This window comes from Siphateles boraxobius, unplaced genomic scaffold (assembly GCF_051911475.1).
Source record: "Siphateles boraxobius isolate OS27281-9 unplaced genomic scaffold, OSU_SipBor_1 35, whole genome shotgun sequence".
In the NCBI taxonomy this organism is placed as follows: domain Eukaryota; kingdom Metazoa; phylum Chordata; class Actinopteri; order Cypriniformes; family Leuciscidae; genus Siphateles; species Siphateles boraxobius.
This window is the reverse complement of record NW_027508975.1, coordinates 16,456,713-16,467,123: the sequence shown is the minus strand read 5'-3', so window position 1 is coordinate 16,467,123 and position 10,411 is coordinate 16,456,713. Positions and strand designations below refer to the sequence as shown.

General features: G+C 35.2%; 1 protein-coding gene across 1 annotated transcript; it reads right to left on the bottom strand.

Moving 5' to 3' along the window:
• Positions 1-34: 34 nt before the first annotated feature.
• Positions 35-10,141, bottom strand: cthrc1a (collagen triple helix repeat containing 1a). The gene is made up of 4 exons (XM_077196667.1): positions 9,975-10,141; positions 6,825-7,043; positions 2,420-2,636; positions 35-960 (listed from the first exon to the last, which is right to left on the bottom strand). The coding sequence occupies exons 1-4, from the start codon at positions 10,128-10,130 to the stop codon at positions 818-820; spliced, it is 735 nt and encodes a 244-aa protein (XP_077052782.1). The 5' UTR covers positions 10,131-10,141; the 3' UTR covers positions 35-817.
• Between the last annotated feature and the right edge of the window lie 270 nt (positions 10,142-10,411).

The following is a 10,411-nucleotide window of genomic DNA, read 5'->3' as shown; positions in this document are numbered from 1 at the left end:
GTGTCAAATGATCCCTTCAGAAATCATTTTAATATTCTGAGTTGATATTTCTTTATTGTTATCAATATTAAAAACAGGTGTGCTGCTTCAAATTTATGTGGAAACCATATAACATTTTTCAGTATTATTAGACTTTTCTATCAATTTAATGTATTCTTGCTGAATAAAAGTATTAATTTCTTTAAAAAAACAACTTTTGACAAGTAATGCATTACATTAAATAAATTTAGATTTGTTTCCACATTACATTTTTTAATATTGAGGTGAAACATGACCCTGACTTTTCTTCATAGTTCTTGGTCATTTAAAAAACTCCACAATGGATACAAAAATATGTGAGTTCTAGTCATACAGGCACAAAGAAGACCACTAAATAAATATTAGCAAAGCAAGGATCATCTTTGTTGGGACTCTCTGTGTAAAAAAATGATGGCAATAACATGGTGCAGTGATGACATCTTGGGTAACAAAATGGTACTGTTTCAATACCATATTAATTTACTATGATATTTACATAGTACAAGGTACTTTTTCATCATTCAAATTTGTATCATGGTATTGTCCAAAGAACCATAGTACTAACATGATACTTATTTCTCTCTAATTGTCTGTACTACCTAAATTGAGCATACTAAATACCTCTTATCTGAATCGGAGAGTCTTAATCTAATACATGAGAGTTGCACAGACTCAAAGCAACACTATTAGCTTTAATTTGTCAAATTTCTATGAGGAAGGTCCTTTCTGTGAAAGGAACATGATGTCGATGTCTTCTATTGCCATGGTGACAGCGACAGTGATCAGTTAGAAGGGATGTTCATTTTGGAAGCTCTTCGATGATCACCCTGGATACAGAGTTCCATCCTGTAGATGCGTCACCACGAGGGTAGTCGGCACAAGTGCCCACCCATATCCCAACATCCACCAGACCAGCCTGGATCCCATCACAGAGGCCCTCGACTGGCAGGAAAAACACAAGCAGTAGTGCTCATCAATACTGTATAATGGGATAAATGTGTTGTTACAGAGGCAGACACAAATTTCTCTTGCATTTTTCTGTCATTAGTATTTATTTTTAATATTAATGAATTATATAAGCATAATAATTAAACATAATATTAAACCTAATAATAATAAACACACAAACACATATAGCACAACAAATTATTTAAGTAAAAATATTATTTGAACTGACTAAAGAATATATATGTTTTAAGTATTTTAACAAGTCACAATTTTTTTTAAATTAAAATCACAGGTTAATTAGTGCTGTCAGTTATTTATTAATAATGAATATAAAAAGTTGTATATATCCGTCCAAACAGATTTTAATTGGGATAAGAGAACATTTTAACAAGTTATTTTTTGTTAGGGCATATATTTCACTGGAATTGTGTGTGTGTGTGTGTGTGTGTGTGTGTGTGTGTGTGTGTGTGTGTGTGTGTGTGTGTGTGTGTGTGTGTGTGTGTGTGTGTGTGTGTGTGTGTGTGTGTGTGTGCGTGTGTGTGTGTGTGTGTGTGTGTGTTTTGCAAAATGAATTAAAATCGATGTATATACAGATAAGATGAGTTAGTGTATGCTGAGATGCTGAGATATGAGCTGGTGAGAAACCACGAAGAGCTCTCAAATTCCTCTGGTCTCTCTATAATTGCAGTATAGATGGTTACGAAAACTGCCAAAATGCCTTCGACCACACAAAAGAATACTCAAAGGAAACCATGTGACAGAGAAATCTGCATGAGAGTCTTTTTCTGCGTTCAAAAATATGAAATGTGTACAATAGTGGATTAATGGTTATGAAAGAATGGTATTTCAAACAGAATAGTTTTTTTTAAACATTTTGTGATCGTTAGAAAGTGTCAGTCATGTGATTAATGAACGTGGTTAAAAAATTGAGTTTTAAAAAATTGAATTATTGTAAATACACAATATATGTGGAGTGTATATTTTAATGGAATGTATATTTTGGTGGTGTAGAGTCCATTTTATGTTTGCTATGTGCCATATTTTGGAAACCACAAAGCCATAAATAGATGTGAAATGTATCTGCATAATTGCAGAGTGTCTAATTCACACATGCAGCCATAAACAAGTATAATGGTTAAAAATATTTTTATAACATCAAGCTTTTTATTTTAGAATATATGGGAAATAATGAATATATATTTAAGTAGCTAATTATAAGATCCAAGCGAATAAGTTTGAAATATGTTATTAATAATTTTATTGGCAACATTTTACAATATTTCTATTGCACAGATACATTTTAACATGTTAAGTTTCTAAAGTGTTTATCTTATTTGTCGATGTAAAATTTGTATTATTTTTGCATTTTACTGACTTAAACAAAAAAAATAAAATGACCTTATCTTGCAGATCAGATAAAACGTAAAGGATGCAGATAGTTTGTAAATGATACCTGTGGATGTCCTGTGTATGTTTATGGTGGAGTTGAGTTCAGGGCTGCCCTGGTCCAGGTAAATTATGGATTCTATGGGTAACGGCCCAGTGCATTCTGCCCCATTAAAGGTGAAGTACCAGCGCTGACAGCAGGCCGTCTTACACTTAAGCCTGAGCGAACCGCTGAACAGCACACGCAGAGCACTGTCTGGACGCTGCTTGGTGAACGTGCACTCCTGTGACAGAGAAATCAAGACATTTTCCATTGTTAAATTACTGAATGAATGTCTGAAGAGGCAACCTATACAGTTGTGTCCAAAATAATAGCAGTCCAACATCACTAACCAGATCAATCACTGTTTTTGGTAGAAATTATATTTCTACATGGCAAATCATTTACTAGTAGGTGTAGAAGAGTAATAGAAAAACAACACACCCAACAGTCATGACATGCATGCTGCTTATTCTGTGTAATTGAATCATTTGCTGAAAGGGGCGTGTTCAAAATAATAGCAGTGTGGAGTTCAAAAAACTGGAGTCAAACAAGTGGCCCTTCTTTAAGGAAAAAGGCAGTACTGTACTGTACTGTGGTGGTTATAGTGCATTTCTCTCTGAAAATCCGAGTAAAATTGGCCATTCCAGACATTGTTATGAAGAACAGCGCACTTTGTTTAAAATTTTTTTGGAGAGGGTAAAGTATATAAAGTGCAGAAAATGATAGGCTGCTCAGGTAAAATGATATCAAATGCTTTAAAATGGCAACCAAAACCAGAAAGACGTGGAAGAAAACAGAAAACAACCATTCGAATGGATCGAAGAAAAGCCAAAATGGCAAGACTCAGCCAGTGATCAGCTCCAGAGTGATCAAAGAAGATCTAAAGATACCTGTGAGTACTGTTACAATTAGAAGACCCCTATCTGATCCCAAGCTATCTGCTAAGAACCCCGCAAAGTCCCATTGTTGAAAATGACGTGCTAAAGAGGGCACAATTTGCCAAAGAACACATTGACTGGCCTAAAGAGAAATGGCGCAATATTTTGTGGACTGATTAAAACAAGATTGTTCTTTTTGGGTCTAGGGGCCGCAGACAGTTTGTCAGACGATCTCCAAACACTGACAGTGAAGCATGATGGCACAAGCATCATGATATGGGGATGTTTCTCATACTAGGGCCTATTTAAATTAAAGGCCTATTTAGGGCCTCATACCTGGTTAAATAAAGGTTTTATTATTATTATTATTTATCACATACGACAGATCATGGATCAGTTTGAGTACATCAAAATACTTAAAGAGGTCATGTTGCCTTATGCCGAAGAGGAAATGCCCTTGAAACGGGTGTTTCAACAAGACAACGACCCAAAACACACCAGTAAGCGAGCAGCATCTTGGTTCCAGACCAACAACATTAACGTTATGGAGTGGCCAGCCCAATCCCTGGACCTTAATCCAATAGCAAACTTGTGGGGTGACATCAAAAATGCTGTTTTGAGGCAAAACCCAAGAAATGCAGAGGAATTGGGGTATGTTGTGCAATCATCCTGGGCTGGAATACCTGTTCACAGGTGCTAGAAGTTGGTCGACTCCATGCAACACAGATGTGAAGCAGTTCTCAGAAACCGTGGTTATACAACTAAATATTAGTTCAGTGATTCACAAGAAAGATAAATCTTCAAGCATTTTTCAGTTTATATAGTAAATGTTTGACTTTTTAAAGAAAAATGCGTGTATTGAAATACAAGTTATTATAAGGATTTTGAGCTTTACGCACTTTTTTAAACACACTACTATTATTTTGAACACAACTGTATATGTCTAGTATAATATGTGTTATAGACTATTTTGGTTTGGCAACAATAGAGTGCTGCATGTATTAAATCTCGGAAACAAATTTCATTTTACCACTTCCTGTTCCAGCGCCTTTAAGTCAATGGGTTTTTTTTTAATGGATTTTTGGTAAAATGCCTGAAATGAGGTCTGTCTTTAATCCAAACTCAACATATTTTCACATGTTAGTCCATGACATAAAAATACATCAGTAGCACACCACTTGTAATTTTTTAAAGCTTTTACTTGTCTCGATAAAGGCAGTTGCTAACAAGTGTCTAAATGGGACTACAGAGGTTGTCTGGGACATTAAACATCATCATCCAAGTCTACGTTCACAGCCTTATGTTTATGCAAACTAGTATTCTAACTAAAACTTTCAGAGAAAATGTTTTTTAAAAAAGTCTGAAAGAGCTGTCGGAAGCTTAGCGATGAAGTCATGCGAATGTAGTGTGTTTTGTTTGTTTTACTTTTAACTTCTGGTGATTGTATTTCAAAATCCACCAAAAATGTGTTCATTTGTGAAGATTATTATGATGAACAAATTGTGTAAGGATCATAAACTTTTGTTGGTCACGTTGCTTATTTTCTGCAATAATCCAAAAGCCAATGAAAAAGAGAGAGAGCGCACTTCTGTTGCATGCCCTAGATTTATGATCATTCACTCAGCACGTGTCATTTGGATTAAAACTAAATTGTATATGTAGGTAAAACATGAACTGTGTAACGATTGGATCCCTAAATTATTATAGGACGTTCGCAGTACAAGAAGTTTCATGAACGCAAACATCCGTAGCGCGCCCCCCGAAAACACGGGTCTCAGATAGTGCGCAAATACTAAATTGAATTCTCTTTCACGTCTTGTGCTTGGTACAGATGAATTCACATTAAATTATGTAAACTCACCCGTCTTGTTGAGTATTCTAGTAAACATAGTCGGTTATATCTCAACTGCACGTAGACAGTATTCATATTACACATGTGCATTCGTCTTAAAGGGACAGTAGCCTAATAAACCTGCAAAGAAATCACTCACTGCTCTTGACTAAATACCTTTTGTAACTTTATAAAGATCCATCTATATTTAATGTACACAGTAATGAATAAGCAGTGATATTTCCCATTTAATTACTTTGTTCTGTATTTGACCTATTTATAATTTGATTATTTGTTCTTCATATTTTATTACTGACTCATTACTTGTCTTTAATAATGTTTTAAATTCACATTAATTAGGCTAGTAGTTTTTGCTGTAGTATCTAAATTGCAATAGAGAATTGTGATATTTCACTGATATCTAGACATTTGAACACTAACCCAATCCTCAGCACTGAGTCCTGCTGAAACAGCTCTAAATATGTGCTGTGCTATTAAATGATAGATAAAATAAGATCCAGCAATAGAATAGACTAATATGATTCATATTCTTTTGGTTTCTCTATCCAATACATAAACAAATTTACAAATGCAGTGAAAATACAGGTATCGGTACTCTGTATCGGCAAGTCTCAAAAAGTAAAGAATCAGTATCAGACTCGTTCCGGAAAGAGTGGTATTGGTGCATCCCTAGTTTTTGTCGAGCGAACCAGTTTAATGCAAACTTACAGTTTGACCTAAACTATTAAACTATCATCACTGATGTGCTCACGTTTAAAGCCATTACCATTGATGTTAAAGGTTAAGTGTGTCATTTTTTGGGGATGTTAAAATGCTTCCAATACATTTGATTTGTCAGCTGATTTCCTGAAGACTGTGAACACTGTAACACTTTCATAACATTGTTGTGTTTGTTTGAGCAGTCTAACATATTATCTTCTGGCTCAACCAATGATGTGAGTTTGGCGCAGGGCTAACTGTTTGTCCAAACACAGATGTCATCCTTTTAACTTTTCATCTCCAACAAACGACGAAAGCTATTAATTTCCAATGTAGAGTATGAGAGCTGCATGCAGTTCCGATCATATGCGCACGCTGAATTTTCAGATCCAATTTGAGCTTTGGTTGTGCCAATATTTTACCTTTTGCAGCTAGACCATTTGTGACTGTCCGATCAATTATGTATTCTCAGAACTTGAGATGAGAACTATTAATTATATAAAAGTATTTTTTATAATTATTAAAAAATTGGGTAACTCTTTACAGTAAGGTCCCATCAGTTGATGTTAGTTAATGCATTATGCATTAGTAAATATTGAAATTAACAATAACTAAGGTTAAACGCTTTAGAAGCATTTTTCATTGTTAGTTCATGTTAACGAGTGTACAGTAGTTAACAAATGGAACCTTATTGTTATTGTTGATATACTCATATATTCATTATTTATTCATTTTATCATCAAAATGTGACAGTTGTAATCTTAAAAGTTTGGCTGGCATGGCCCTGTTAGCCAAAGGTTTTCTGTTTATGTTATTGCAGGACCATCAGCCAATCCGTGTTGTGATGATGTCATTTCTTGAGGCTCCAGAGTCACTAGTCACATACCATTTATGACTGGTTCAAAACAACATGGCAGCAAAACTGAGCACCCATGAGCAAAGTACATTCAGAGAATATAAGGGAGCTGAATAGCTCTTACTTTAAGAACATAATACTTACAGCTATTTTGCCTAGATCAATGCCGTAGTTTAATGAATTCCAAGCACACTGTTTGAAGTTAGGTTTCCAGGGATCATCAAACCTTTCTGTCACACACTCTCCCTTCTCGCCTTTAAATCCATCTCTCCCAGGGATTCCTGGTGTTCCTGGAATGCCATTTATTCCCGGGTTCCCATCCCTTCCTTGCACTCCAGGTACACCCTGCATGCATGGCTGGTACTAATGACAAAAACATGAAGAAAGGAGGCATGGAACTATTTCAGTACTTTTCAGAGTCTTTTGGCTTGTTAATGAGGATGACAGTGATTCACCATGATGCACAGTCTGCTATAGGGTGGGAGAGCACCATGACGCTGTTCTTGAAAACGGATACATTTGTGCCGAAATGGCAAAACAATGAAAACAGAACATTGAATGAAGAACTGACCACAGTCACAGCCTGTTAACTTGATTCAAAGGGATTGTTCACCCAAAAATGAAAATGTTGTTATCATTTACCCAACCTCAAGTTGTTTCAAATCTGTATGAATTTCTTTCTTCTGCTGAATACAAAAGAAGATATTTTAAAGTGAAAACAGTAACCAAAAAGTTGATGGGCCCCATTGACTTCCATAGTATTTGGAAGTATAGTTTGATTACTGACATTCTTCAAAATATTTTCTTTTGTGTCATACAGGTTTAGAACAACTTGAGTGTAAGTAAATGATGGCAGAATTTTTATTTTTGGTTGAACTATCCCTTTAAGCTCTTACATAAGACATGAATATTTACAGGTATTCTGGCAGACTTTTGAAAATTTTGAGGATTTTTTCTTACATTGTAATCATATATTGCTGCTTGTTGAAATAACAATAACAATAAAATATCTGAATTAAGGCCTGTTCACACCAAAAACAATAACTATAAAGAGAACTATAAAAAAAGCTGTATTAGCATCCACACCTACGGACAATAACTTCTGTTTATTATAAGTTGTATGCAGTAAATCTGTTTGTCACCTTAAATGTTCAAGCTCCTTAAAATCGGGTGGATTCTGATTGGCTATAAATGTTTGTATCATTCATGAGCTGGGAAAAAAAGTGCCGTTTTTATTATAGTTGTTAAGTGGACTCTGCTATTCTTATAAATTTTTATTATTTTTAAAACAATATCTTTATCAATGGTAATCATCCTTGGTTGGAACTGGCCTTTAGTCTTTTTCAGATTTCTTGAGTTTTCATCCAGTGAGTAAATTTAATCCACTTTCTTGGAGTTTTTCAATAATGACAGTTCTCTAATGCCATGCGGTGGTTTTACAGACCGAGGCCATCTTTCACAGGTTTTATGGAATCATACCCATATGTATAAACACCAGTGGGACATAAAAAATTCAAATGAATCTTAGTGGTGTGGTTTGTTTGCATCCGCTGATAAGAATGTGGAAAGTTTTGTGTTTGGTTAGATATTACTTACTTGCTTTTTAAAGTTAGCCAACCAAAAGCATTTCAAAATTCACCAAGAAGTGTACTAAATGCAAAGATCATCTTGATCACACTTGGCCATTGTGGAAATGAACATAATTTCAATTTAAGCATCTGCCACCACTTTACCAAAGTCTCTGCTCCAGTGAACAGCCTAATTAATCAGATTAAATTAAATTAATTAAGTGAAACTCTTACGAGTGAATAAAGATAGGTGGATCTTTATTTATTTATTCATTCATTCATTCATTATATTTTGGACTGTTCAGTTCAGCAATTACAAGGTAGCCTATTCGGTATATTGTTATCACTGTTTTATTATTATTATTATTATCATATTATTATTAATTTGACTTTATTTATTTGCATATAGCCAAAGACATTGACTTGAGAGGTTTGTGTGTGGTTTGCAGACTATTGGTGGTGCATTTACGTTATACATATTTTCATACATTCAATAGATTAAATTGTGTTCACGAAACAAATCACCGGCATGTAGCATTTTCTATAAACAGTCACTTGAGGGTACGGCCATCAAGTAGTCACAAATTTGCCGGATCTATTTGTTTCAATGAAACAGTTAAAAAAAGTTGGTTCTTTTGAGACGATTTTTTCGACCGTTGATGTTTAATTACAGACAATAATTTTAGATTAGGTTAGGCCTACATATCATGCGTCAGCTCTTGCGTTGTTTATGGTTACAATACGTCAACCACTTCTGGCTCCCATTCAAAGTTTTTACAATCGAGCTCTTACAAACGGTTTGCGAATCGATTTAACTGAATGAATACCGAATAAATAATATGAAGGTTAGTTAGCGATTCGAACATTACTACAAATCCAAACTACAACATTGCGTCGGCCCAGATCCGGACCACATCTGGTATACATGTGGATTCCATGCGTACCAGATGTGGGCCTGATCTGAGCCGACACTGTTGCTGCCTAGGAAGCCATTGTTAACACACTAATTGACACACAGTGGGGCTTCGTGTGTGTGTGTGTGTGTGTGTGTGTGTGTGTGTGTGTGTAGGTTTATATTACATGTTGGGGATCAAATGAAAAACCTGAGATCACCTACATTGTGAGGAAATAGATTAATACTAAATCATATTTTTTTGAAAATCTAAAAATGCATAAAGTTTCTGTGATGGGTAGGTAGGGGTATAGGGAATAGAAAATACAGTTTGTAAAGTATAACAATCATTACGCCTATGGTGAGTCCCTTCAAATTTAGCGAAACCGAGTATGTGTGTGTGTGTGTGTGTGTGTGTGTGTGTGTGTGTGTATTAGAGCAAAAAAAAAAAAGCAACACAATACTAATTACCATAAATTATTTAATTATAAACCTATTCTCTGAATCCATTAAGAGACTGAATTCTGCATTTCCCCTATTGAGGTAAACTTTTATTGAAATTTTCAATCAAACGTAATTAAACTAATCATAGCGGAAAACAAAAAAAGGGGGGGAGGGGGTTGGGGCACTTTAACAATGGCAATAATTTTGTCTTTTATCTAAATGAAGTAGCTACTTCCATCTTTTCGAATCAGCCTGACTATCTGAAACACATTAAAAAATTACAAGAAGGGGACACTAAAATATTTATCATCTGGTAGGCTACGATGCATCTTCCCTATCTTTGACCTGGGTTTGCATTTTAACATTTCTTTTAAACGTATCATAGCCTACCTTTTCAGTAAACTCAACGTCTCTTTGCCGGGCGCTCCTTTCTTTAGCCTTTTCGGCGAAACAGAATGGCAAAGTTATCCAAAAGAAAATGAGAAGCGGAGGCAGTATTTTAACCATCATTGCTAAACTGCAGAGGTTTACAGCGTGCGCGCGCATGTGCTCTGATCCAACTGTTGCCAACTAATAACTTTTTCTAAGAGAATGAGACTATTCTGTCTTCCTGCAGGGGGCGCGTGGAGAAAGAAACGAAAGAAAGATCTAAAGACCAGTGTTCAAACCTCGGGACGTGTATCATTGGAGGGTGAACCTAAATTTCGAGGATTAATAATTGATACATAAATGAAAATCCACCCAATAATCTCTATTGTATGCATAGCTTAATCGTTTAATCACATACAACTGTGATTGTTCCTTCCAGACCACCGATGAGAAAACTA

What these genes read in the sequence shown, in the direction of transcription:
- cthrc1a (XM_077196667.1), bottom strand. Translation starts at nt 10,130, where the DNA reads ATGCGCGCGCACGCTGTAAACCTCTGCAGTTTAGCAATGATGGTTAAA. An exon ending in ACGTTGAGTTTACTGAAAAG is followed by an intron (nt 7,044 to 9,974) that starts GTAGGCTATGAT and finishes TTTTGTCATTAG; the next exon opens with TACCAGCCATGCATGCAGGG. An exon ending in TTGATCTAGGCAAAATAGCT is followed by an intron (nt 2,637 to 6,824) that starts GTAAGTATTATG and finishes TCTCTGTCACAG; the next exon opens with GAGTGCACGTTCACCAAGCA.